The 24,014-nt window shown below is 43.9% G+C and overlaps 2 protein-coding genes across 6 annotated transcripts; both read left to right on the forward strand.

Moving 5' to 3' along the window:
• Positions 1-109: 109 nt before the first annotated feature.
• shld3 (shieldin complex subunit 3) lies at positions 110-3,895 on the forward strand. Of its 4 annotated transcripts, none has more exons than XM_020595199.1 (3): positions 110-164; positions 1,526-2,296; positions 3,226-3,895. In XM_020595199.1, exons 2-3 carry the CDS (start codon positions 1,607-1,609, stop codon positions 3,427-3,429), a joined length of 894 nt encoding a protein of 297 aa, XP_020450855.1. In that variant the 5' UTR covers positions 110-164; positions 1,526-1,606; the 3' UTR covers positions 3,430-3,895. The 4 variants fall into 4 exon arrangements, with proteins under 4 accessions (XP_020450855.1, XP_020450851.1, XP_020450854.1 ...); XM_020595198.1 differs by lacking the exon at positions 110-164 and adding an exon at positions 1,136-1,173; XM_020595197.1 differs by lacking the exon at positions 110-164 and adding an exon at positions 1,143-1,178.
• A 2,950-nt stretch (positions 3,896-6,845) lies between these two features.
• LOC109957384 (phosphatidylinositol 3-kinase regulatory subunit alpha-like) lies at positions 6,846-24,008 on the forward strand. 2 transcript variants are annotated; one of them, XM_020595238.1, is made up of 17 exons: positions 6,846-7,060; positions 9,451-9,934; positions 11,863-11,992; positions 13,766-13,858; positions 13,975-14,046; positions 14,450-14,566; positions 14,673-14,871; positions 15,228-15,310; positions 18,548-18,653; positions 19,086-19,184; positions 19,675-19,855; positions 19,944-20,069; positions 20,694-20,836; positions 21,525-21,701; positions 21,796-21,870; positions 22,579-22,749; positions 23,384-24,008. In XM_020595238.1, the coding sequence occupies exons 2-17, from the start codon at positions 9,743-9,745 to the stop codon at positions 23,571-23,573; spliced, it is 2,154 nt and encodes a 717-aa protein (XP_020450894.1). In that variant the 5' UTR covers positions 6,846-7,060; positions 9,451-9,742; the 3' UTR covers positions 23,574-24,008. The 2 variants fall into 2 exon arrangements, with proteins under 2 accessions (XP_020450894.1, XP_020450895.1); XM_020595239.1 differs by lacking the exons at positions 6,846-7,060; positions 9,451-9,934; positions 11,863-11,992; ... (3 more) ...; positions 14,673-14,871; positions 15,228-15,310 and adding an exon at positions 15,369-16,575.
• The last annotated feature ends 6 nt before the right edge of the window (positions 24,009-24,014 follow it).

The raw sequence follows: 24,014 nt of genomic DNA on the forward strand, positions 1-24,014 counted from the left end.
ACTTGACTATCACAATAAATGCACTTCCCTGGCCTGGTTCGCGGACTTTACGTTGACTATCGCGATATTTTGCGGGAAGCGCACAGAAATCTCAATGTCAGCTTCCTTGAAAGTTAACTCCTTGATGGGTGTTTTAAGAGAGGAACTCTTCAAGCTCATATAAGGTTGGAATTTTGTGTTTATTTGTTTTGTTAGAGCGTACTGTCTTCTAGCTTCGTGTCTGTTTCTGTAGCTGGTTAATTGTGTTTAGCTACTAATAGCTAGCCGTTGTCAGCTAATAGCAGGCTAAAGCTAAGTTAAAAACATTAGCTACCGGTGAGGGGGAGTTTAGATGTCTGCATAAAACAAGTTAGACTTTAGTTAAGATGTTGCTCTGGATTTTGTCTGGTTGTCTTTAAGTTATTTGGATTTCTTTGTTTTTGTCCTCACTATATGTTATATTGTTCTTTCATTTAGCTCTGGTTAGCTAGCTTACCCAATTGTTTTCATATTAACGCTGCATCATGTTTATTGCGTTTCTTGTAAAGCAATTTTACAACTGCGAATAGAAAATCAGTCTTCAGGAAAGAATCCACTGTGTGGTATATGTCTCAAGGTGGCAGCAGATTATTATAAGACGGATTTGACCCTGTACATCACAGATTTTACATCATGTAGGTTTGCGACATCTGTAGATACAGTACAACACTCCTGTGTAAACTGGTAAAAAAACAAACAAACAAACAACTAACACCCCAGTCTGTGACGTTTTTTTTCTTTTTGTATGTAATTATTTTAAATATGCATTCTAATTGCGATAGGGATTTTTTAAAGACCTGTATACAAGAATAATATACGACTGTGGTTCAATGGGTAGAGCAGTCGTCTCCCAACCGGAGTGACGGAGGTTCGAATTTCGGTGCCTGCAGTCCACATGTCGAAGTGTCCTTGGGCAAGATACTGAACCCCCAGTGTAGCCAATCCCAGCTGACACCCTGGACAGGTCGCCAGTCTATCACAGGGCTGACACGTAGACAAACAACCATACACGCTCACACTTACTCCTATAGACAGTTTTGAGTTTCCATTCAACCTAAGCTGCATGCCTTTGGACTGCGGGAGGAAGCCGGAGTACCCGGAGAGAACCCACCCACGCAGGCACAGGGAGAACATGCAGACTCCAACCTTCTTGCTGTGAGGTGACACCATGCCAAATGTTACTGTGTATTATTTAACATCGATTAGGGAGTGGAGCCTTTAAGTCTTTTATTTAGCATCTCAGTCAAATGTCAGGTCAAATATGTCAACCACATTTCATATCACTTCTTATACTCTTAACTCTAAACTGTAGTTAAGAAGTAGTTTATATGATTTAGTTAATTAATGATGAGTAAAAACTTTATAAGTAGGCTGGATTTGAACCTACAACCAAGCTGGTGCAGCTGGTTCCAGATGTTTAGCTTTGTCAGTTGGATGTAATGACTATAACCAGGGTAAGACTGAAGTAAATGTAAAATGAGTTTGTATTCCATCTGGATTTCCACAGGCCCAGCAATGCTTCGTGTCAGACTGAACTGACATCATGAGGCGGAGGATACTGGTGCAGTCAGTTCGCTGAACTCCATAAATGTGTATGGAGGATGTGGTTCTGCACTATCAGCCTGGATCAGCTGCTGGGCTCAGCTCTCTGTTAGAGAGGGCAGAGAAACTTCTGGAACCTTTCCCCTGTCGGACTCCTCTGGTCTTTACCCCCTGGTTCCCCACCTCCACCGCAGGCCACCGGCTGCCTATCAGACCTGCCAAACCTGCTCCTGTCATCACCTTCTCAGGTGATATATTTGTCTCTGATAACAGGCTGCTCACTGACACAGCTGCAGCAAAGGTTAAAACCCTCTCAGAAAGCAGACTACAACCCAGTGATGACAGCTTTGTTCCTGAGAAACGTCATGATCGTCCACGTGCAGGGACAATCAGAACTACACCTGTAAATCCACAAAAAAATAAAGATGCCGCCTGTGTTCCTCCAACATCAGATCACCTCCTCCCCGCATCCCTCTGTGACAAACCAGAGAGAGGTGTCACCAGACTCTCTCCTAAAAAATGGACACAAAACAACAAAGATGGCTTCACCATCACAGACTCGCCCATCAGACGGTCCTGGAGTGTCTTTACTCAGAGAGGAGTCCTGCTGCAGAGCTCCCAGTCTCTGTCCAAGCAGTTCCATCACATGGTGTCCACCCACAGGCTCCACCTCCGCCAGAGGGTCAAGTGGGTGATCAGTGAGCACAACTGTGGAGCGGCCAGAGGCATTGAACAGGTCAGTCCCAGAACAAAGAGGCCACTGCCATGTTAGCAGCTCTGTGAGGCTGGAAAAATGCAGGTGCCAGCTTCTCAACTGTGAACATTTGCTGGTTTTCTTTGCGATTTGTGATATTAAACCAGATATGTTTGGGCTTTGGAGTTGTGGTCGAACAGAACCAGACTGAATATGTCTATTTGGACTTTGAAAATGTGAAGGACATTTTTCATTTTTTCTGACATTATATGGACCATACAGTGAATTGAGAAAATAATTCACAGATGCATTGAAAATGAATAATCACAAGTTGCAGCCCAATTGTTTTTCCCTCAAATGTTTGCTTACTAATGTGGAACCCATTTATCAGAGATAGAGTTGAAAGGATTAGTGGAGTGACAGAAAAATCTGATGTCTTCAGCTTGTAGCCTTAAACTCCTAAATGTGTGACACAGTCACAGAAAAACATCTGCTGGGTCCTGGAGGGACAGAGGCGTTACTCTGAGAGAAACTCTCCTGGAAATGGTCAGAGATGTGCTGTAAACACTGACATCATTGTGTCTGTTTCAGTCTGACATGACTGTGGATCTTTATTTACGTCCTTCAGTTTGTTTTTCCATTGTGCTAACTACCTCTGTATGCAGACTGAGGAAAAATGCATCTCAGCACCAGTTTACTGGATTTTTATTTAAGAGGTGGGGTCCTCCCTGGACAGGTCACCAGTCTATCACAGGGCTGACATGTAGACAAAGAACCACACACACCCACACTCACTCCTATGGGCAATTTACCAGTCAACCTAAGCTGCATGTCTTTGGACTGTGGGAGGAAGCCGGAGCACACCAAAAGATAAAATAATAACAAAAATAATAAATCTTCATTTTCTGTTTCACTGTCTTCCTCACTCCCCCCTTCCCTCTTTCCTCACCTGATGGTCCTCCTCTCTCCAGGTGTGGCACACTGTGAGCCGGTCCATCCAGAGCTCCAGGCTGCCAACATGTAACGCCAACATCCAGAGAGAGCGGGCGGAGATCTGGGTGTTCTGTGATGTTCTCTACTCGGAGCAGGTGGGGCGTTTCCTGAAGGATGAACTGCAGCTGTCAGGGAGGATTAGCTTGTCGGTTCGCACACTGGGAAACATCTTCAGCATGTAGAGAAGGATAAGGTCACTTAGGGTTTTACAAATATAACAAACAGATTTCCAGGTTTAGATATGATTACTATTTATTGTGTGTCTGTAATAAACACTGTAGCCACAGGGGGGCGGTGACAGCACTCTCCAGCCAGTCTTCTTTTGCCATTTTAACAATAAACAGTGAGCATGTTCACATGCACATTAGTATCCTGGTTTGAATCCTACTCCGGGTGTGACATTAACATTGACCACCGGTTATTTAACTTCCTGTTTACATGATCACATGCAGGTCTGTCTCCTACAGTATGTCTACGTCAGCCACGCCTGCCTTTCTGCACCGAGTGACTTCATCAGCTGAGGATGGACAAAGAAACTGTTGGACTGTGAAGAATGTTAATACTAAAACATCTGTGCTCATATTTTTTTTTAATTGAAACAAAGTAACACATTAACAAAACAGTACCGAACATGGGAGACAAGACAACAGTTACATGACATTACAAAAGGATATAGAGTGTTAACAAGGTTGTAGTGTGTGAAGTGTGGGTATTTCCAACTTATGCAGTTTATGAAATGCAAGAAAGGGAAAAGGAGGGGTAATAAATAAATAAAAAATTCCCAATAATAATGATAACAGTACTACTAATAAAATCAGCTTGTTACATTTTAGAGGTTGGTGGGAATGTGCGTGGCCTCAGCCCCAGGTATTGCAATCTTGAATGCATTGTGAGCAGATGTCTGTGTCGGTAAAACCCATTTTGAACTTTCTGTAATATGAGTCCTATAAATGGTCTTGTATTTTTTAAGTTGTAAGTTTACATTGCTGGTCATAGAAAAGATGTTATTGCAAATTTCTGTCCAGAAGTTGGAGTTGAGAGAGAGAGTTAAATCGTTTTTCCATTTGAGTTTTGGTATTGTTATTGTTGAATCTGTATTTGATATGAGTTTATATAGCTTGGATATTATTTTCTTGGAGGATGTAATTTTCATAATTTCTTCAATTAACTGGGAAGGCTGTAGTGGGTTATTGGTTACACTAATCTTTGATTTAATTATGGATTTTAGCTGATTGTACTGGAGGAACTGTTCTCTCTGGGCTCCGTACTTCTGGATCAGTGTATTAAATGATATGAAGTGGTTATTTTCAAATAGGTGATGTAAGTGAGTGATTCCTTTGTGTTGCCATATTGGGAAATAGATAGGGTTATTATGCAGTTGGAAATCAGGGTTGTGCCAAATTGGAGTGTATCTACATGGTGCAAGTGATGATTTAGTGATTTTGTTTCCACCAGGCTGTCAGAGTTGAGAGGATTGTGATGTTCTTACAGTAATTCAATTTCTTAAGACTTTGGTAGAAAAGGAAGGTCTGCAACTGAGTTATTTGAGTTATTTTTGGAATAATTTTGCTCTAATTCTATCCATGCACTGTTGTAGCTGTCCTTCTGAATCCATTTGACTAAATACTGTAGCTGATTTGCCGAGTAGTAATATTGGAAATTTGGTGCTTCTAGGCCACCTAGTGATTTCTTCTTTTGGAGTGTAGATAGAGAAATTTTGGGTTTGTTTTTCCAATAAAACTGTGAAGTTAAAGAATCAAGTGATTTAAACTATTTATCTGTGGGTGTTGTGGGAAGCATTGTAAACAGATAGTTGATTTGAGGTAGAGTTTTCATTTTGACAGTAGCTATGCAACCGATGAGAGAGAGGACGATTGGACCAACGTTTAAAATCATCTATCTTTTTTAGCAGGGGGGTGTAGTTGAGATTAAAAAGTTCTGACAGCCTGGGAGAGATATTAATACCAAGATATTTAATGTTGCCTGTGCAGAATTGGGGGGAGGAGTCTTGAGCTGCAGAATCCCAGGCATCCTCAGAGAGTGGTAGTATGGTGGATTTATTCCAGTTTATTGTGTAGTTTGAGATCTTAGAAAATGTGTTAATAATATGTAACGTTTCCTGTAGAGAATTATAGGGATCCTGTAAATATAATAATAAATCATCTGCAAAGACTAATTTGTGTTCTGAGTAAATATCTTGTATCCCTTTAATTATATTGTTCTGTCATATAGCTTCTGCGAGAGTTTCGATGAAAACGGCGAATAGAGATGGTGAGAGTGGGCATCCTTGTCTGGTACCCTGCTGTAAAATGAAACTTTGTGAATGGATCACATTTGTACTTATTGCCCTAGGTGACGTGTACAGTGTTCTTATGCAATGGATGAACGACTCTCCAAACCCAAATCTGTGTAATGTACAAAAGAGAAATGTCTGGTTAACTTTGTCAAATGCTTTCTCTGCATCTAGTGATAAAACTATGGTTTTTGGTTTGTGCTCATATTTGACAGTTTCACCCTTTCTATGTTTTGAGCTTTGACTTTGGTCATAAACAGCCCAGATTCCTTCATTATCCCCAGTATACTCTAAAAACACCGATCACAGTCAGGATACTTGTGTGCTTGTTTTTAAACACATTTTCACTCCATTTATTCAGCATTGATATTGTATTTAAATGCAACATTTTCACAGTCTACAAACCTGTTTTATAAATCTCCATGGTGTTATTTACATTTAGCACTCAAGTGCAGAACTTCATTAATATTTATACAAATTTACTTCATTAATGGACTGAACTAAGAGACAGTGACTCCACAAACACATTTAGTCATTTTGTGCAACATTGCAGTATGTGTATTTATAAATTTTACAATGTTGTGACTTTCCCTTCACTGTCTGGGGTAAATAAAGGTTTAATATTTTTAATGACATGCCTGTGGTGATGTATGTACAGTCATGCATGTCATGTGCAGTTTGTTCTGGAAATGCAGAAATCGTGATGGAGAGGTCAGAAAAAAATGCTGGAACATTTCACAGACATTTTCAAACAGTGATGTTTGCATAAGACCTGGATGGATGAGGACAGCATGGATGCACCCACCCTCTCCTTTGTTGCTAGGGTCCCGTGTTTTGACAGCACCGCATACTGTACTAAAATCTAAGCTACCGGACGTGACGTTGTAGCTGGCGCCCTGCCCAGAAGTTGTGATCTGTTCAGGTCCACCTTTATGGCATTTTGACGCTAAATAGAAAAGTTTGGGAAAGCCCGAGCTTGTCCTCTTATCTTAAACGTTTTCCCTTAAAATTGTATTATTTCCTCGCTAGTGCACGTGTTAACACGTGTTAATACTAGTTAAGATGCTCGACAGAGGTATTTTATTTTGAAGGCAATCCGGAACCTGAACTGTGACGACCTGTCACTGCTGTATAACATGCTTCAGAAAGAAAATCGGTATCGGTACAGTAGGCTTTCGATTAAACATTTGATTTAAATTCTAGATTTATTTTAAAAACCAATCACTTCTCTTTAATCGAACTTTTATGTTCAGTGTCTGTTGATGAAATACAGTACTATAAAACCAATTTTACTGTGGTAGTACGTACCGGAAATGCTGTCAGTCGTCAGTAGCTTGATGTCAACCCAGTATCTGAAATTCAGTCGGCGGATTACGAGTGTCTTTGTTTTGGATTTAATCTGTACAATAAGGGGGTATTTTAGGTTTGGACACTGTCTGGACGTCGTGTGTGTTCGTTGTTCCGTGATGACGCCCGCTGTTTGCTCTGCTGGAGGCTTTTGTTGGTGAAAAATCAAAAAGGTGAGCTGATGGGGCGAGTGAAAGAAGCTAGCAGGCTAAGCTAACACTGACATATATTGTCGTTTCCCGTTTCCTACAAGGTTTCACTGTCTCTGCTTTTTTTATTGCTGTTTTCTAACGTTAGTTTTAGAGTCACTGGTTTGTTGTAGGAATGTAGATGAGTGTGAAGTCTAGGTCTCGATTTTTTTTTAAAACTGAACTTTTTAGAAAGTGTCTAATACTTCACGTAAACGGGGCTGTTCACCAAATTAACGTTACGTTACCAGTTTTAATGGAATGATATCGATGACCATAAATCAAAGTGTCACATTCTTATTCTGCCAGAACAAACCACAGCACAGATGAAAGGAACGTATAAATAAATAAATGTAAGTGTTGAAGCAACTTCTTCATAAAAAATATAGTTAGCTGTTACAAAAACAGGCTTTTTCTGCACATGGGACAAAGTCTGAGCGTCAGTAACAGGTTGGATAAATGAAGATCAACAATTAGAGATGCACTGATTGCAATTTTCTTGTATTGAATTGTAATTAACAGCATGCACAGAAATTTTTGCAACTTTTCTTTAATGAAAATTAAAAATATAATACAAAGTAAATATTACATTTGTTCATTTCTTTACTTTTTTTTCTTTTTACAAACCTCCAACTAAAAATGAAGTGAGGTATTTGTACTTCTCCAAACAGGTAGCATGTTACGCGCAGCACATGCCACACTTTTTGTCTGTGCCACTGCGTGCACGGTGTGAACTATCATCCCTCGAAATCTGATTAGGACAGAATCAGTGATCGGCCGGGCACCCTGAAAACTTGCTGTTTACGATCTCTGCCGATTGATCGATGCATCTCTACCAATAATGTCTTCTCATCCTCAAATGAATACCTTTGTCACAAAACAAAACATGAACATAGAATTTTAAAAAAGTCTTGTTTAGGTTCTAATCTTCAAATGAATGACAAGATGCATCAGGATCAGGCTTGCTCACCAACTCTCTGAGCAACTTCCTTGGGGAAACCCTGTGTGGAGTACTGTGTGAGAGCAAATGTATAAAGAGAGTGAGTTTATATGTGGTTGCTGCTAACACCATGCAGTGTTTGACTTCAGGCTTCGTCGAAGGTGTGTCCACTGCACCAGGCACTGAAAACAGCAAATGCCTGTCACATTCATAGTCTTGATGGTTTGTGATCTGAGCTGATACAGTATTGTTCAAAATAATAGCAGTACAATGTGACTAACCAGAATAATCCAGGTTTTTAGTATATTTTTTATTGCTACATGGCAAACAAGTTACCAGTAGGTGCAGTAGATTCTCAGAAAGCAAACAAGACCCAGCATTCATGATATGCACGCTCTTAAGGCTGTGAAATTGGGCAATTAGTTGAAAGGGGTGTGTTCAAAAAAATAGCAGTGTCTGCCGTTGACTGTACAAACACAAAACTATGTTGTACAAACGTTTTTGTTTCTAGGATTTAGCAATCCTGTGAATCACTAAACTAATATTTAGTTGTATGACCACAGTTTGTTATAACTGCTTCACATCTGTGTGGCATGGAGTCAACCAACTTGTGGCACCTTTCAGCTGTTATTACACTCCATGATTCTTTAACAACATTCCACAATTCATTTACATTTCTTGGTTTTGCTTCAGAAACAGCATTTTTGATATCACCCCACAAGTTCTCGATTGGATTAAGGTCCGGGGATTGGGCTGGCCACTCCATAACATTAATTTTGTTGGTTTGGAACCAAGACTTTGCTCGTTTACTAGTGTGTTTGGGGTCATTGTCTTGTTGAAACAACCATTTCAAGGGCATGTCCTCTTCAGCATAAGGCAACATGACCTCTTCAAGTATTTTGACATATGCAAACTGATCCATGATCCCTGGTATGCGATAAATAGGCCCAACACCATAGTAGGAGAAACATGCCCATATCATGATGCTTGCACCACCATGCTTCACTGTCTTCACTGTGTACTGTGGCTTGAATTCAGAGTTTGGGGGTCGTCTCACAAACTGTCTGTAGCCCTTGGACCCAAAAAGAACAATTTTACTCTCATCAGTCCACAAAATGTTCCTCCATTTCTCTTTAGGCCAGTTGACGTGTTCTTTGGCAAATTGTAACCTCTTCTGCACGTGCCTTTTTTATCCTGGTTAAATCGTGATTTTGCACAATTTTATTTAGGGAAATTTCATGTGTGGCTAAGTGTGTTTACATTTCTGATACCTTTGTTCATTGACAAAAAAAGGTTTAGAAATACATGCTCTATTAAGAAGAGTCAAGTCCTCCTGTCTTTGTTTCTTCACTAACTGTTTCACCTTCTTGTGAATCCTGTCACCATGTGCTGCTGCAGCTGTTTCATTAAACTTCAACCTCCTCTCGTCTCTCAGGTTGATCCGTCACTTTCCCAGATGTGGCCGCTACCTCTGCTGAGATTCCTGCTCATGAATGGCGAGGACACTGTGATCGAGCGGCTGTGGCTCGGCCTGGAGGGATGACAGGACGTTAGCAGACATGGAGACAGGGGAGACACACGCTGAGGGAAACGCTGTATTTACTTAGTGTAGAGTCTCCACATTAGACTCCTTTTGGATAAGAGTAAACCATTTTTGTAATTTTCTTCAGAGCTTTTTTTGTTAATTATTCTGAAGCCACACTTGGCTGTTGGCAGCAGACGTCACTATGACCTCTGAGGGTTTCCAGTACCGGGCGCTGTACGACTACAAGAAGGAGAGGGAGGAAGACATTGACCTGCACGTTGGCGACATGCTGCTGGTCAGTAAAGGAGCGCTGCTGGTGCTTGGCTGCAGCTCTGGAGCCGAAGAGCGGCCATCAGAGATCGGCTGGCTGCCGGGCTTCAACGAGACCACACAGGTAGGACGCCTGACCGACTGGTTAGAGACACCTGGTGACTCTCAGAGCTGATGAACGAGGGTACACCTGGTCACACGTGGTCTAGTGGACTGGGCTCTGGCTGTCCTAGCGAAGCCAGAGGCTGTGCTTATTAAAGCTGTATGAAGAATGTATAAATGCTACTTGTTGTGAGTGGTTCAGATCAGACTGCATGATGTGAAAAGTGTCTTCTTTGTGGAAAATGAGCTGTTACAATGTACACAAAAAATGTGTGTTAATTATAAACGAATGTAGATGAAAGCTGCTATGTTAGCTACGTTGAGTCATGACAGTCTCATAAACTAAGTGAATATTATCACACTGATTTGTGAACAAGTGGTTGGTTTTCTGGTGAGGTTGTTTTTAATACCTTACTTGGTGATATATAAATAGGTATGTTTCAGATGATTGGCAGCCTGATACCGCAGCTGCACCTCTGGATGCTGCTGTGTAGAGTTGCAAAATGTATAATATGAGCAAGTTGGCAGCCGCCGTGTTCACCATCTTCTGGCTTCACTTTTGCATAGTGACAATAAGTGGTGACGTGTCGGCCATGTTTATATACAGTCTATAATACATCCTCATACTTACATGGCCAGCTTCAAACACTAGCTGTCTGTTCAGGAAAAGGTCCCAGCATGCACTGGGTGAGAGGCATCATTCTCCTAGGCAAACTAGTTTGTCAGATCAAAGTCACATTCAGCTTTAGTCAGAAACTCTTAGAAGTTTCCTAGTAATGTGTTTAGCCAGTGAGAGGAAACAGTGAACCACAGAGCTCTCGCTCTTCACTGGAGGAACATGATGAGCGCTTTCCTGTTGATGGTCTGTAGCAGTTCACACTGTGGCTTGTCACATCCTGACAGCTACAGACTTGGTGTCTCTCGGGTTGTCTCTTAGGTATCATGCTGCAGCTGTGTCAGGAGTCCTATCACCTCATGTTGGTTCATGGTTGATTAGTTCTTCTGCATTTTGTCTCAACAATAACCACAAAACCTAAAATACCCTGTTAAAAAGGTGTGGAATTGAGAAAAGCAGTAAAATATATGAGGCTGTGGTCAGCAGATGTTTGGTGTTTTTATCAGTTATATGACGTAGAACATTTTAATCACCATCATCTCGGTCTGGTCAGACTCTCTAGCAGAGACATCTCTATGGTAACGGTGATTGAAGTATGAGAGAGATGCTGCAGTTTGTTGTTGGAAGTGCGATAACGGACACCGTTAGATAAGGGATGATCACTGTTCATCCAACAGATGTTCCCTCATGTGGTGTTTTGATGATGGTGGTGGACACGCTGCAACATCTCCCATAGCTGTTCAACTGGGCTGAGACCTGGTGACTGGGAAGGCCACAGCATCTGATTCAGATCATGGTCATCCTCATCAGACCAGTCAGTGACCCCTTATATCCTGTGGATCCTGGAGGAGACCGCTCAGTTATTTAGGTTCTTCCTGTAATTTGTCACTATCTGTAAGGATACATTTACATCCCAGAAATCACTATACGCTAGATAAAAATGTTCAGTCATGTAAAATTCATTCTGAGGGTTTGCTGCTGCACCCTTCCACCACATGCACACAATCTCTCACAGTCCATGACTTTCTGTTGTTGAGAATGAGTTTAAATAACAAACGTATAAATACTGTGTCCATGTCAAACTAATGTCGACAGGTCTGACGTCTTTGGCATCGCAGGGAAAAATTATTAAAATCTTTGCATGTTTTCAAACTAACAGGGGTTCTGCAGATTCTGCTGAATCTGCTGAAGCCAGCTGGGCTTTGCGGTGAAACAGGAAATTCTTGTGAATTTACCCATTGTTTGGGCTTTTGTGGACAGGAGATGGAGTGAATAGTTATAAACTGAAACTGGTCATATGACCAAGCTGTAACTCTTCCTTCTTTGGCCAACAGGAGAAGGGTGACTTCCCGGGGACCTATGTGGAGTTTGTTGGCAGAAAGAGGATGTCTCCGCCCACACCGAAGCCCCGCCCTCCCAGACCGCCTTCTGCAGCGTCAGTGAGGGCTGACTCTGAGTCAGAGGGTGAGTCAGGCTGGCTTTACACTTTTGGGTGATGGTGTTGCACCATACAGTGGTGAGAGGGAAGTATGAGGGGCTGCTGGGTCTTCGAGTGTTTCTTTGACTTTCAGTGAGACAGCTTATAATACAAGTTCCCAGAGCTGTCTCCTACTTGCTAATAAAACAAGTTGAGCCTTCCACTGCAGCTCGTGTCTCACAGTAAAGTTTGGATCCCTGCTCGGCTGCAGTTGGACCAGGAGCCCGAGATGCAGCTCACCAGCATTAATGTTGTACCTGTTTAAGTTCAATGTGTTAGCATTGTCATTGTCAGCATTTAACCACTTACAGCCTGATGGAGCTGCTATCATTATATTTATTTATTATAACTTGTCTTGTCCATTCGTGTGTGATTTTGCACTCACTTCATCTGCGGCCTGAAAATGGCTTAGTGTGACTCATGCTTCAGAGGAGGCACTGCTTTGTACTCCATGGACAGTCTGAAGTCTAACCTCAGACAGAGATGTTTCAAACACACACACAGCTGGTGTTAGTCAGGGCTGCTGTTCTCTTCTCAAGAAGAGTGTGTGCCTGATTTACTGTACAGTGTGTGTGTGTGTGTGCTGTGGGAGCTGGTAGGCCGCAGTCTCTCGCTGTTACCTTTCTGTTTCACAGAGCCACCTCTGCTTCCTGCTGCTTTCAGCCTCTCATGTTAAAAAGCACATCTTGTACTACCTTTAGGATCATTAGGTGCTTTCGGACCAGATGTTCTAGGGACTACCTCGTTGGGGAGCTCCCTCAAGAACCACATACCTTCACAGTCTTTTTCTGTTTGCATTCACATTGCCAGTAGGAACGCTGAAGTGACGTAGCAATAAGCCGGCTGACTGGTGGGGGGAGGCGTTTTCCAATAGTTTTTAGAAATATGAAAAAGTTCCTCTGGTCTGAAAGCACCTATTGTAAAAATGTTAGGTTGTTGAGGAGGTTCAGATCCTGTCAGTGAATAAACATTATTCTCCTCATTATTCTCCTTTTGTGAAAACAAAAGAGGCTTTATTTTGGGGTGGCTGTGGTTCACGGGGTAGGGCAGTCGTCTCCTGACCAGCAAGTTGGTGGTTCGACTCCCGGTCTCCCCGCATGCCTAAGTGTCCCTGAGCAAGACACTGAACCCCGAATTGCTCCCGGTGGCTTGATTAGTGCCGTTGTGTGGCAGCTGTCGTCATCGGTGTGTGAATGTTCTGTGTGAATGGGTGAATGGTGTATCATCTCTGTAAAGTGCTTTGGCCAGTGTAACACACTGTGGAAATGCACTATATAAATACAGTCCATTTACCATTTTCACAGTAATGATCGGTCCATAGAGATGCAGCAGAACTCTCACATGGCCCAACAGGAGTGAGACCAGAGGTCCTGTCATTCAGTGCTTGTGGACATACAGACTTGATCAGACAGGCAGCAGCATTTGCTTTCTGATAACACCGACTGATAAAACTATCACAGTCTCGCCTCTTGCATCGTGGTAATCCAGACAGACATAAGCTGAATTTGAACAGAAAATCAGATGAATATAAATTTTTGTGAAAATGATCAGTATTTACTGTACATGTCAGGGAGTGTTGTGAGTGTTAGATTGGAAGTTTGTGAGTGAGATGCACCTTGTATTGATGCGTTCTAACACTTCTTTGTCTTTTGTGTTGATGATTCCACCAGGAGAGTTTCACTCGTATTCTGCACACATGGAGCTACACAAACTCTGGTGCGTTTTACAGCTTGTGTTTGTTGTGGGTTTGTTTTCCTCAGGCTTCATGATGCCAGACCTCGCAGAGCAGTTTGGACCCCCAGACACGGCCCCTCCCCTCCTTAGCAGACTGATGGAGGCCATAGAGACCAAAGGTAAAGTCACTGTTGTTCACTTAATGTCAGTTACTTTAAGTTGTCATCCATCTGTCCACTGTAAATAAACAATATGATATACTGCACATATATAGCGTGTTGTGTTGTTGCTGCAGGTCTGGACAGTCCCAGTGTGTATCGCAGTGTAAGTGGAGGAGCCGTGGACACGCGGCAGCTGGCCGACACCGGTGAGGAGCCACATGTGTTTGACTCATGTCAGTTATAGATCTGTAAACAGGAGATGGACTGAAGACCAATAGTGGACAGTAACTATGTACTGCAATACTGTACTCCGGTACAACTGTGACATACCTGTGTTTACTTGACTATTAACATTTCATGGAATTTTTACTTCCACTACACAAAACATATAAAATAAAAGTAAGATACCTTGTCACAAATGAAACAACCAAAGAGTGAAAATCTGTTTCAATATAATCTGATGACAGTGAAGAGTAAATGATAATAAACATCCTACTGATGGAATTTTATACATGTGACTTAGGAGTGTGCTGAGGCAGGAAGAAGAAGAGCAGTCAGGTTTTCAGAGGAGACCTGCAGTGTCCCAAACTGAGGTGTGTTTGATTTCAGACCTGGAGCAGCTGGATGTGTCGTCCCTGTGTGATGGGGTGGTTCGGTTCCTGCAGGATCTCCCGGGTCCTGTCCTCCCTTCCATGCTGCAGGGGGACATGGTCCTTGCAGTGCAGGGTCAGTAGATACCAGACACACTCGTCTGGGCCTGATAATTCACAAAAGATTTCAGTCTCTCACGGTTTAGTCGGTGTTTGCTGACAGTACTATCTTCCTGTTTCAGAGGTCCGAGACCTGGAGGACTGCGCCCAGGTGCTGCGGGAGGTGGCGAGCTCGCCGGCCTGCCCAGCCCAGTATGGCCTGACCCTGCTTAGCGTGGTCCGACACCTGGCCCGTCTGTGTCTGCATGGCTCCAGAAACCAGCTGAGCCCCAGAAACCTGGCGGAGAGCTTCAGCCCACTGCTGTTCAGACAGAGCGCGGGGTCAGTAACAAGCGCACACAGTAGCTGTTGATGCCTAAAATGGGAAATAGAAAGCCAGCTGCTACAAAATAACTTTTTTTTCCCCTCTTGTGGAGTTTTACTGACTTCCTCAAAACACAACAGCTGACACAACCACATAGACATGTTAATACCTCATGAATCACATGCTGGTGTCATTGGGGATTTGTTGGGTTTTCCCTGTTACACTAAAGTCTACACCGTACCATGTGAAGGGCCCTGAGATGATTGTTAATTGGGCACTATACAAAACTGAATTGCCCTTTAATCCCTGTGTATGTGTGTTGAATCTGACAGAGAGTCTGTGTGTGTGTGTGTGTGTGTGTGTGTGTGTTCAGGTCTGAGTCTGGTCTGGATCCTCTGGTTCAGGTCCTGGAGGTTCTGATAACCAGTGAGCTCAACATGAACCAAGCTGCACCAGGTACCACACACACCGGAGTCTGTGTTTGAAAAGAGTTTCAAATCAAACGTAGCTCCTTTTACAGGCCGTTCCATTGGACCGTGTTTCTGTTGGTAGGATCTGTTACAACCATGTGATACATCCAGTGAGCTGTTTGGACGAGTAGTGACAACATGGATGCAGCAGTAACAGAGCTGTGTATCGGTGTCAGTGCTGTCTTCTGTCTGAGCTGGATTTCAAGCTACTATTCCTTCGGCACTGGAACTGAAACTGGGTTGTTGTGGTGCAGGTGTTAAAAAGTTTAAATCCCTTCAGCAGTGCTCAAATTATGTGTTTTAGTATTCGGTCCCACTGTAAACGCCAGCTCTTTATGTGGACGAGTCGTCACGTTGCAATAAGACTACAAAGATGCTTCTCCTCAGCAAATCAGATTCAGGACAATACAAATGTTTCTCTGTTAATGCCTCCCAAATCTCAACAACATGTAGATTAGACCGGACTGTCAAGGTAAACGGGTCAATCAGCTCGCTGTCAGCCAGCCGCTGTGATGATCAGTCAGTCGTTGTACTGATCAGGCAGTCATTGTATTGATCAGGGGGTCAGACTGAGCGGCAGCTGAAACGATGACATCATCCATCCACACAGTGAAAGATGCAGCAGAGGAGAGGGAGGAGGAGGAGGGGGGATGTTGCCTCGGTGATATCACTGCCATCGCAGGATTGGCTGGGGGCAGCGGTGATGTCACACATCTCCAAGCTGCTCTCCTGAGCTTTGAACTGAGGCTGAGAGAGAGAGAGAGAGGGAGACAGGCGGAGAGAAAGTAACGTCGATTTAAATCTAAAGAGCTGAAGACGAGTGCAGTTGTCAGACAAATGCAAAGACGAACGTCAGCAGAGGTGAACATGTGGAAGGTCCCTGCAGGTGCAGAGAGGGAGCTGTGAAACAGGACCTCCTGCAGGTGTCAGCTGTCAGTGCGCTGGAGTTCATCTTAGAAATTAGGGGAACAGTCAAACAACAACAGAGCTCAGTTAGGAAAACGTAGCCTGGACCGTTTCCTTTTGCTATGACGTCAGATTTTTCGAGGCAGGACTGGAGCGCTCCGCCGTGGGCAGGAGACAATGAGGTCCAGAAAAGAAGGATCTGTGTTTTGTTTCACGTCTAAAGTGTCGTGGAGGTGGGCGAAGGTTTAGAGACTGGCATGGAGCGAGAGGAGAGAGGGCGGGCCGAGGCTGAGCCGGTCAGAGGACGGGAGAAGATCCTGTGCTACATTAACATGCAGAGTCCAGGTAGGAGCTCAGATCCAAACCTGGAGCAGTTAGAGGGGACAAGCACCTGGTGGCAGTCTGAACCAGTACCGAGAAGATGGCCACCGTAGAGGGCCATGCTGAATGTCTTCAGCCATTTTGTGAAACAGTGTGATTTGATCTTAGCTCATGTTTTAGGTTCTATCATATCATTTAAAACATAAACGGAAATGGAAATCACCGTTTTAAGCTGAGTCTTGGTTTCCCATACTGCACATACTTGTTTGCAAACCTACGCAGAGAAGGGTGTTCCGTGTAAAAGTCCGTCGCAGAGATGCCGACGCTCACACCTCCCAAATCAGAATTATGCGTCATCCTGCGAACATCCTGATTGGTTCCTTCAGCTCTTTCTGGAAGATATTTTCTCTGAGTGTTAGGTATGGTTACATTTCGGCATCATATTGCCACAGCTGAGCAGAGGAAACTAAAATCCTCGTCAAGACACTAAGTACGGTTGCTCACCTTGTTATGTGGGTTTTGATCTCCTGATCTGTTTGTCGTGGTTTATACACCTCAGTCTGTCCAAGTTTTAAAGAACATGCCAACATCAACAAAAGATAACATTGAGTACCATCCAGAGAAACACGCCACCTTTATAAGGACAGCAAACTCACTCACTCCCCTGTAGTCTGTAGAGGACAAGGCCACAGCTTGTCCCTTCTCTAACACATTTTCCAGTAAGAACAGTTTTCAAGAAGTTGGTCTGCAGACACCGATACACTGCAATCTACATGGGTAGACAGTCGGACGTCAAAGGTCACAGTGACCCTTATGAGTTACTACCAGTTCAGCAGTGATTCATGTGCGTTGTCTTGCACTGTATCATGTAGTTTTTATTCACTGACATAACATAATACATTAAGTGCAGTTGTTGCTTTGTATTTAGTTTTAATTATAAAAGTAATTGAGGACAACCTATTTTTTTACAACAAATACAAGACTTTGTATTTATTGTAAAAAATAGGTTGTCCTCAATTACTTTTTTTAATTAACACTGTGCTCGGATCCGTTTGGATCCATTCAGGACTTATTGACACACAGACCCAAGACCTGCAGCACTAATACCAGAGCCTAAACAAGTCTCGGTTCCTCAGACCGAGTGAGAACGTTTGATGCTAAATAGACTAAAGTCCTGGAAGATTCCCTCTCAGCTGTTGAAGCCTCATGTTAGCTTCCTGTCCCTTGTCTCCTACAGTGCTGTTAGGATGCGTCACAGCTTGATCAGTTCTGGATTTTCTCATAGCAAGATTTAATAGCAATATGTCAGTATTAGTCTGTTTCACTTAAACAGTTGTGCACAAAGCACTTTGTATGATGGCAGAGCTGTGACCCAGAGTTGTGCTAAGTGGGACAGTTTACATCTAATATTTACTGTTATTATTGTTCTATAAACCACTGTGTTCATGCTCGTGACACTGAAAACTCAAATGGTTGCTGCTGCTGTCTTGGTCAGGGCTCCTTTGCAAATGAGGTTGCTGAGTTTGGTGTGATTTTTAATCTGGTTAAAGAAAGAATATATATAAATACAACAGTATATTTCATTGGATGTTTGCACCATCAGCAACTTCATGCAACACAAACAAAGAAATCAAATAAAGTTGAGGTAAGAAAAACACCAGTGTATTACTGAGCAGCCTGTACAGGTAAAATCAAAGCTTTGATAAATTACTCGTACATTCCAGTGTGTACGAGCCTGTAGAGGCATGAAATGATACATAGCTCTGAGCCTGACATGTAGCAGCGGAAAAGGAGACTGACTGTGATGTACGCTGTTTCTGAAACGTATCTTTGACGTTTCTCCACTTGTGTTTCCTGCTGCTGGTTGGCCCGCTCAGGCCCTGAGAGGTCTGTGATAAGTTGGTATCCGCTGATAACACCGGCCCGGCTGGGGCAGCGGGATCTCTCCTGAAGCAGGCTTCCACAGTGACGCTCACTGTCTCTGTCTCTGTTTCAGCTTTGCCTCCTAAGCCGATCAAGTCGTCGGCCCCGGCAGCTTCCAGCAGCTTTAACAACAGTATCTCTCTGCAGGATGCTGAGTGGTACTGGGGGGACATTTCCAGGTAATGCTCAAAGCTGTTTGGTCTAAAATACAGAGGCTGGGGCTCAGGTCATGTGCATACTATGGAGACTTGAAACCAGTTTCGGTCTCAGCTTAATAGATTTTACAAAGGGTTATTATCCAGTTTGGGTTCAGTTCACTGCATCTCGAAGACTCACTGAGAACAAATAGCACATGGATTTGTTTTGTTTAGAGGGACAAGTCTGTAGCGTGACGCTGATCTAGTTTGCGGTGCTCGTCCATAGATCGGCCTTCAAACTGTACACAATACACACAATGTTACAAGACACAAACAGTGGTTTAATAAAATTACACATAAAGCTGAGTTTAAAATGATCCCAGTTGTGTGGGTGAAGGACTGAGGCCTCCAGATGGTTGGAGTTCAGAGCGCTGTGGCGTTTTGTGTGTTGATGTGGTGCCTGTGTGTCTGCAGAGAGGAGGTGAATGAGAAGCTGAGAGACACGGCAGATGGTACGTTTCTGGTCCGAGACGCCTCCACTAAGATGCACGGAGACTACACTCTGACTCTCAGGTAAACTGCTTGGGTCAGCTCTTCACCTGCATGTTCTCAAGCAGGTTGATGTCTCAGGAGTGTCCCAGTATTTCCTATGATTAAAGGATAAGTCTCCTTCATGTCAACACACCCCATGTGCAGTCACAGCAGTGTTCCTCCCCTGTGGTAAACATTCAGGTTATAACAAATTCACTGCAGACAAATGACCAGACGTACTTCAGATCTACTTGATGTATGTTCTCATTGAAAACAGATTTTATAACAGTTACAGCCATTTTGTGCAAAGCTCTCTGCTCTTTGTTGGAGGTTCCTCAGCCAGTGGTGGACCCGGAAAGACCTTGGGGACCTTCGGTTATCTGTCATTTGTGTATTAAATATTTTACTTTGTGTAAGTTAGGAAGGTGCATTTCCATTGTGAAATCTTTTCATCTTAAGGTTTCAGCACTCACACAGAATCCAGTTTAGTGTGCTGTGATGTAAAATCTGTTTATTCTTTGGCCGCCTGCAGGAAAGGAGGCAACAACAAACTGATAAAGATTTTCCATCGGGAGGGGAAGTACGGCTTCTCAGACCCTTTGACCTTCAGCTCAGTGGTGGAGCTGATCAACCACTACCGCCACGAGTCTCTGGCCCAGTACAACCCCAAACTGGACGTCAAGCTGCTCTACCCGGTCTCCAAACACCAGCAGGTCTGTTGCACTCTGCCGGTCTGCTGGTTGTCTGTCCCAGACCGTTGTTGTCTGACCACATGCCTGTTGTGCTGTTGTTGTTGTCCAGGACCAGGTGGTGAAGGAGGACAGTATCGAAGCTGTGGGGAAGAAGCTTCATGAGTACCACCTGCAGTACCAGGAGAAGAACCGAGAGTATGACAGACTGTACGAGGAGTATACCAGGACTTCACAGGTACACTACAGTACTGCACATGGCAGCGGTTCCTGCAGCTCTCAAGAGTGGCAAGATTCACTTAGCTGCTTTTAGTGTGTATAATAATTTATCACGCAAAATACAAGGTGCCGTTTACCTCAACTTAATTTTAATAATTTATTTTCAAACACGCCAACAAATAAGAAATAGAGGAGATTAAAAATCTTAATGTTCCAGAATGCCTCACCTGCAGAGACAGACTTCAACAGGAGAGCTGTCAAAACCATCATGCCCTTCATACAGTGCTATTACAGACGACTGAAAGAGTAAAATATGTACGCTAACAAAGGAAGTGTGCTCCTTTTTGAGACCCTAATTTTAATATTACTTTTGTAGCACCACCTGCAGTGCAGTTTGAGAAACTCTTGCTAAAATAATCTCAAAGATTGTCTTAATGATGATAAGTGATGCTGTGTTTTAAAATGGTCTGGGGCCGATGCTGGACACAGGAGACGGTTGTTACCTTGGTTTTACTGCAGCTGTGAGTGTTTGGCTGTAAACTGGCTCTGCAACATAAAACTGTGTAGAAAAACGAACAATGCTCTAGCCTTTCTTTGTTTATCTCCCTCTTCCCCTCTCCTCTTCCTCCTACCTGCCCCTCAGGAGATCCAGATGAAGCGAACCGCCATCGAGGCGTTCAGTGAGACCATAAAGATCTTCGAGGAGCAGTGTCAGACCCAGGAACGCTTCAGCAAAGAGTACATTGAGAAGTTCCGTCGAGAGGGCAATGACAAGGAGATTCAGAGGTGGGCGGTTACCATGGCAGCTGTGACGGAAACCTTTTTTAACACACACACACACACTTATACAGTGGTATATAAAAAGGAGGCTTTGTTGCCATGGCAACAGGGGCTGCAGGACAAAGCCACCTGCTGCTAAATTTAGTCTGAAGCTGCAGGTTGGACGAGAAAATGTTTGTTGTCCAGTCAGATCGGAGGGTAATGATTAACAGCTGCTCCTTCCTGTGTACAGATGAAGGATAAGTGTCTGCTCTTTTGCAGGAACTTGAAATCAAATCAGGTTTTCAAAGATCTCTGGGTCTGATTGGAAAAAGCATCATAAACAACTTTGTGTATTCATTTCCAGAAACTGTAGCTTGGTGTGAAATGCAGACACAAATAATAAATTCAGTTGATGCGTCTCATTTAAAAAACAAAATAAACAACAAACACCAGGGTCTGATCTCTGCCTCGGTTCAGAACCTGAAAGGAAACCCTGTAAAGACACTCCTACTGTAACACAACCAGCACAGTGTGTAGACCGAAGCCTCCAGGAGCAGAAGTACAAATCATACATGTAAAGACACATACAAATAAATGTTTTTGCTTTTTACCTGTGACGCACAAGGCATTTTATTTGAAGCTGAAGTCTTAAACTGTCAAACACTGAAAACAAAACTATCATAAAACTAAGCTGTTGTCTGCTCGTTGAAAGGATCATGGAGAACTACGACAAGCTGAAGTCTCGCATCAGTGAGATCGTGGACAGTAAATGTCACCTGGAGGTGGACCTGAAAAAACAGGCCGCTGACTACAGAGAGATCGACAAGAAGATGAACAGCATCAAACCAGACCTGATTCAGCTCCGCAAGACCAGGGACCAGTACCTCATGTACGCCACTCACAGACACACACACAGACCGGATTAAAGCTGTGTGGTACAACAGGTTCCACTAATGACTGCGGCGTATCTCTGTGTGTTTCAGGTGGCTGACCCAGAAAGGAGTTCGTCAGAGGAAACTGAACGAGTGGCTCGGTCTGAAGAACGAGACCACAGAGGAGTAAGTCTGAGAATGTGTTCGCCCCCCCCCGGTGGTGGCTGTCAGAATGACACTGTGGCAGAAAACTCAGGCTGTGTCCACATCCCAGGGCTCGGCACTCACCTCTGATCTGTGTGTGTCAGGGCCATGTACCCGGCTCCGGTGTGAACACCGTTGAGCTCCTAAACTGCCACACAAGAATAACAACCAGGTGGTGTGTGCCAGTCAAATGGCCCAGTTTCCTCTCAAACCACTGGGTTACAATATGTTCCTCCCAGTTTGGCCTGATCAGAAGCTTCTCCATAAACCACCACATGTGAAACGTCCTGGTCTCTCCACTGACCCCATCGCTGTCGTCGCTCTCCTCCATGTTTATTGTTACCGGTCTGTGAGGGGCCGACGCCGAATGATGACGACAGGCCGTATGTGCAGAGGAGGAGATGTTAAAATGACCACATGGATTCCCTCTCTGACAGCACTGCACAGTCAGTGGTTGGAGAGGAATCGGGTCTAGGAGCAGGTGGCCCAGGTCTGGTCTGAGGACACCTGGTCTGTTCACACTGCTGTGGACACACCAGGTCTGGGAAACTTCAGCTGGGATGTGGATGCAGTCTCCGGGTTTTATTTTCCCCTTTAGTATTTCTGTATAAATACGTGTTTTAGGATCATATACAAAGACCTGCTGTTGTGTGACTGTGGTCTAACATGTCGTCTGTGTTCTCCCCTCAGTGAGTGCAGTATGGTGGAGGATGAGGAGGACCTTCCTCACCATGATGAGCGCCTGTGGCGTCTGGGAAACATCAACCGCAGTCAGGCCGAATCTCTGCTGCGAGGGAAGAGAGACGGGACCTTTCTGGTCCGAGACAGCAGTAAACCTGGCTGCTACGCCTGCTCCGTGGTGTACGTCTCACCTCCATCCCTGTTTGTCAGACGAGTCTTCCTTCATTCTGAGAACATATTCACACATTTTGTCCAGTTTCAGTGAACTCAGTTCATGAAAAGTTTATTTGCTGCTGAGAGGTTTTTCTCTGTTGCAACATAACTTCTGGAAGAAGCAGTTTAATTATACACACGTTGGTATGAAGGACCTAAAACTACAGTTTTAAATAGTGTTTCAGTCCTAATTAGTTGTTGCTGGGATTGAGTTTAACATCAACGTGTAGGTCTTTCACCTTTGTGATGTAGATAACAGTCATATAAATACCTGACTTTTCCATTTTCCCGCTTTTTCCCTGTTTTAAATCACAGTGTTGGAGATTGTGTAAGTGTTATTTTGCACCAACCCTGTCCAGAGACCAGTAGCACCAGTGAATGTGGTGTCCTCACTGTTGACTTTTCCATTTTCCTGCTTCCCTGTTTTAAATCACAGTGTTGGAGATTGTGTAAGTGTTATTTTGCACCAACCCTGTCCAGAGACCAGTAGCACCAGTGAATGTGGTGTCCTCACTGTAATGTGAGTCCAGACCCTGGTGTCGGTGCTGTTTTGCAGTCACTTGTCTCCCTGATCTCACTCTGTTCTCTCTGTGTGTCTCAGGGTGGACGGGGAGGTGAAACACTGCGTCATCAACAAGACGAGCACTGGTTACGGTTTTGCGGAGCCCTACAACCTGTACAGTTCTCTGAAGGAGCTGGTGCTGCACTACCAGCACACCTCACTGGTCCAACACAACGACTCGCTCAATGTCACGCTGGCCTTCCCCGTCTACAGCCAGCAGAGACGGTGACCCGTCCGGTTTGTACCCTCATCACAGTCCCACAGAGACCTTGTTTACACACCCAACCCCCAGACCTCGAGCCGGTCCGTCTGACATGTCACACCATATGAGAGTCCCTCTTGTCTGTTCACAGACCAGAACGTGACATAATTCTTGTGCAGTAACTCACCTGGACAGAAGGTCAGGAATAAAACCTGGAGTCTGTCCTGGTCCTGCAGATCACAGTGGGTCAAAGAGCCGGTTGAATGGAGCACTGTTGTTTTGTCTTCTCTGTTCATCATGAACAAAACACGCATCGCTTCTTGGCGCTGTCCCTGAATCAGGACTTTCAGAGCGACTGACGACTGAATACTGCTGTAGGTGGCGGCCAGGCCGCTCCTCGTGCTCTGCTACCAAAGACAGTTTCCCACGCAGTGAACAGTTTGGCCAGTTTCATGTTCACTGTTTGGT

Source organism: Monopterus albus, unplaced genomic scaffold, assembly GCF_001952655.1.
Source record: "Monopterus albus unplaced genomic scaffold, M_albus_1.0 scaffold26.1, whole genome shotgun sequence".
NCBI classification, from domain to species: Eukaryota; Metazoa; Chordata; class Actinopteri; order Synbranchiformes; family Synbranchidae; genus Monopterus; species Monopterus albus.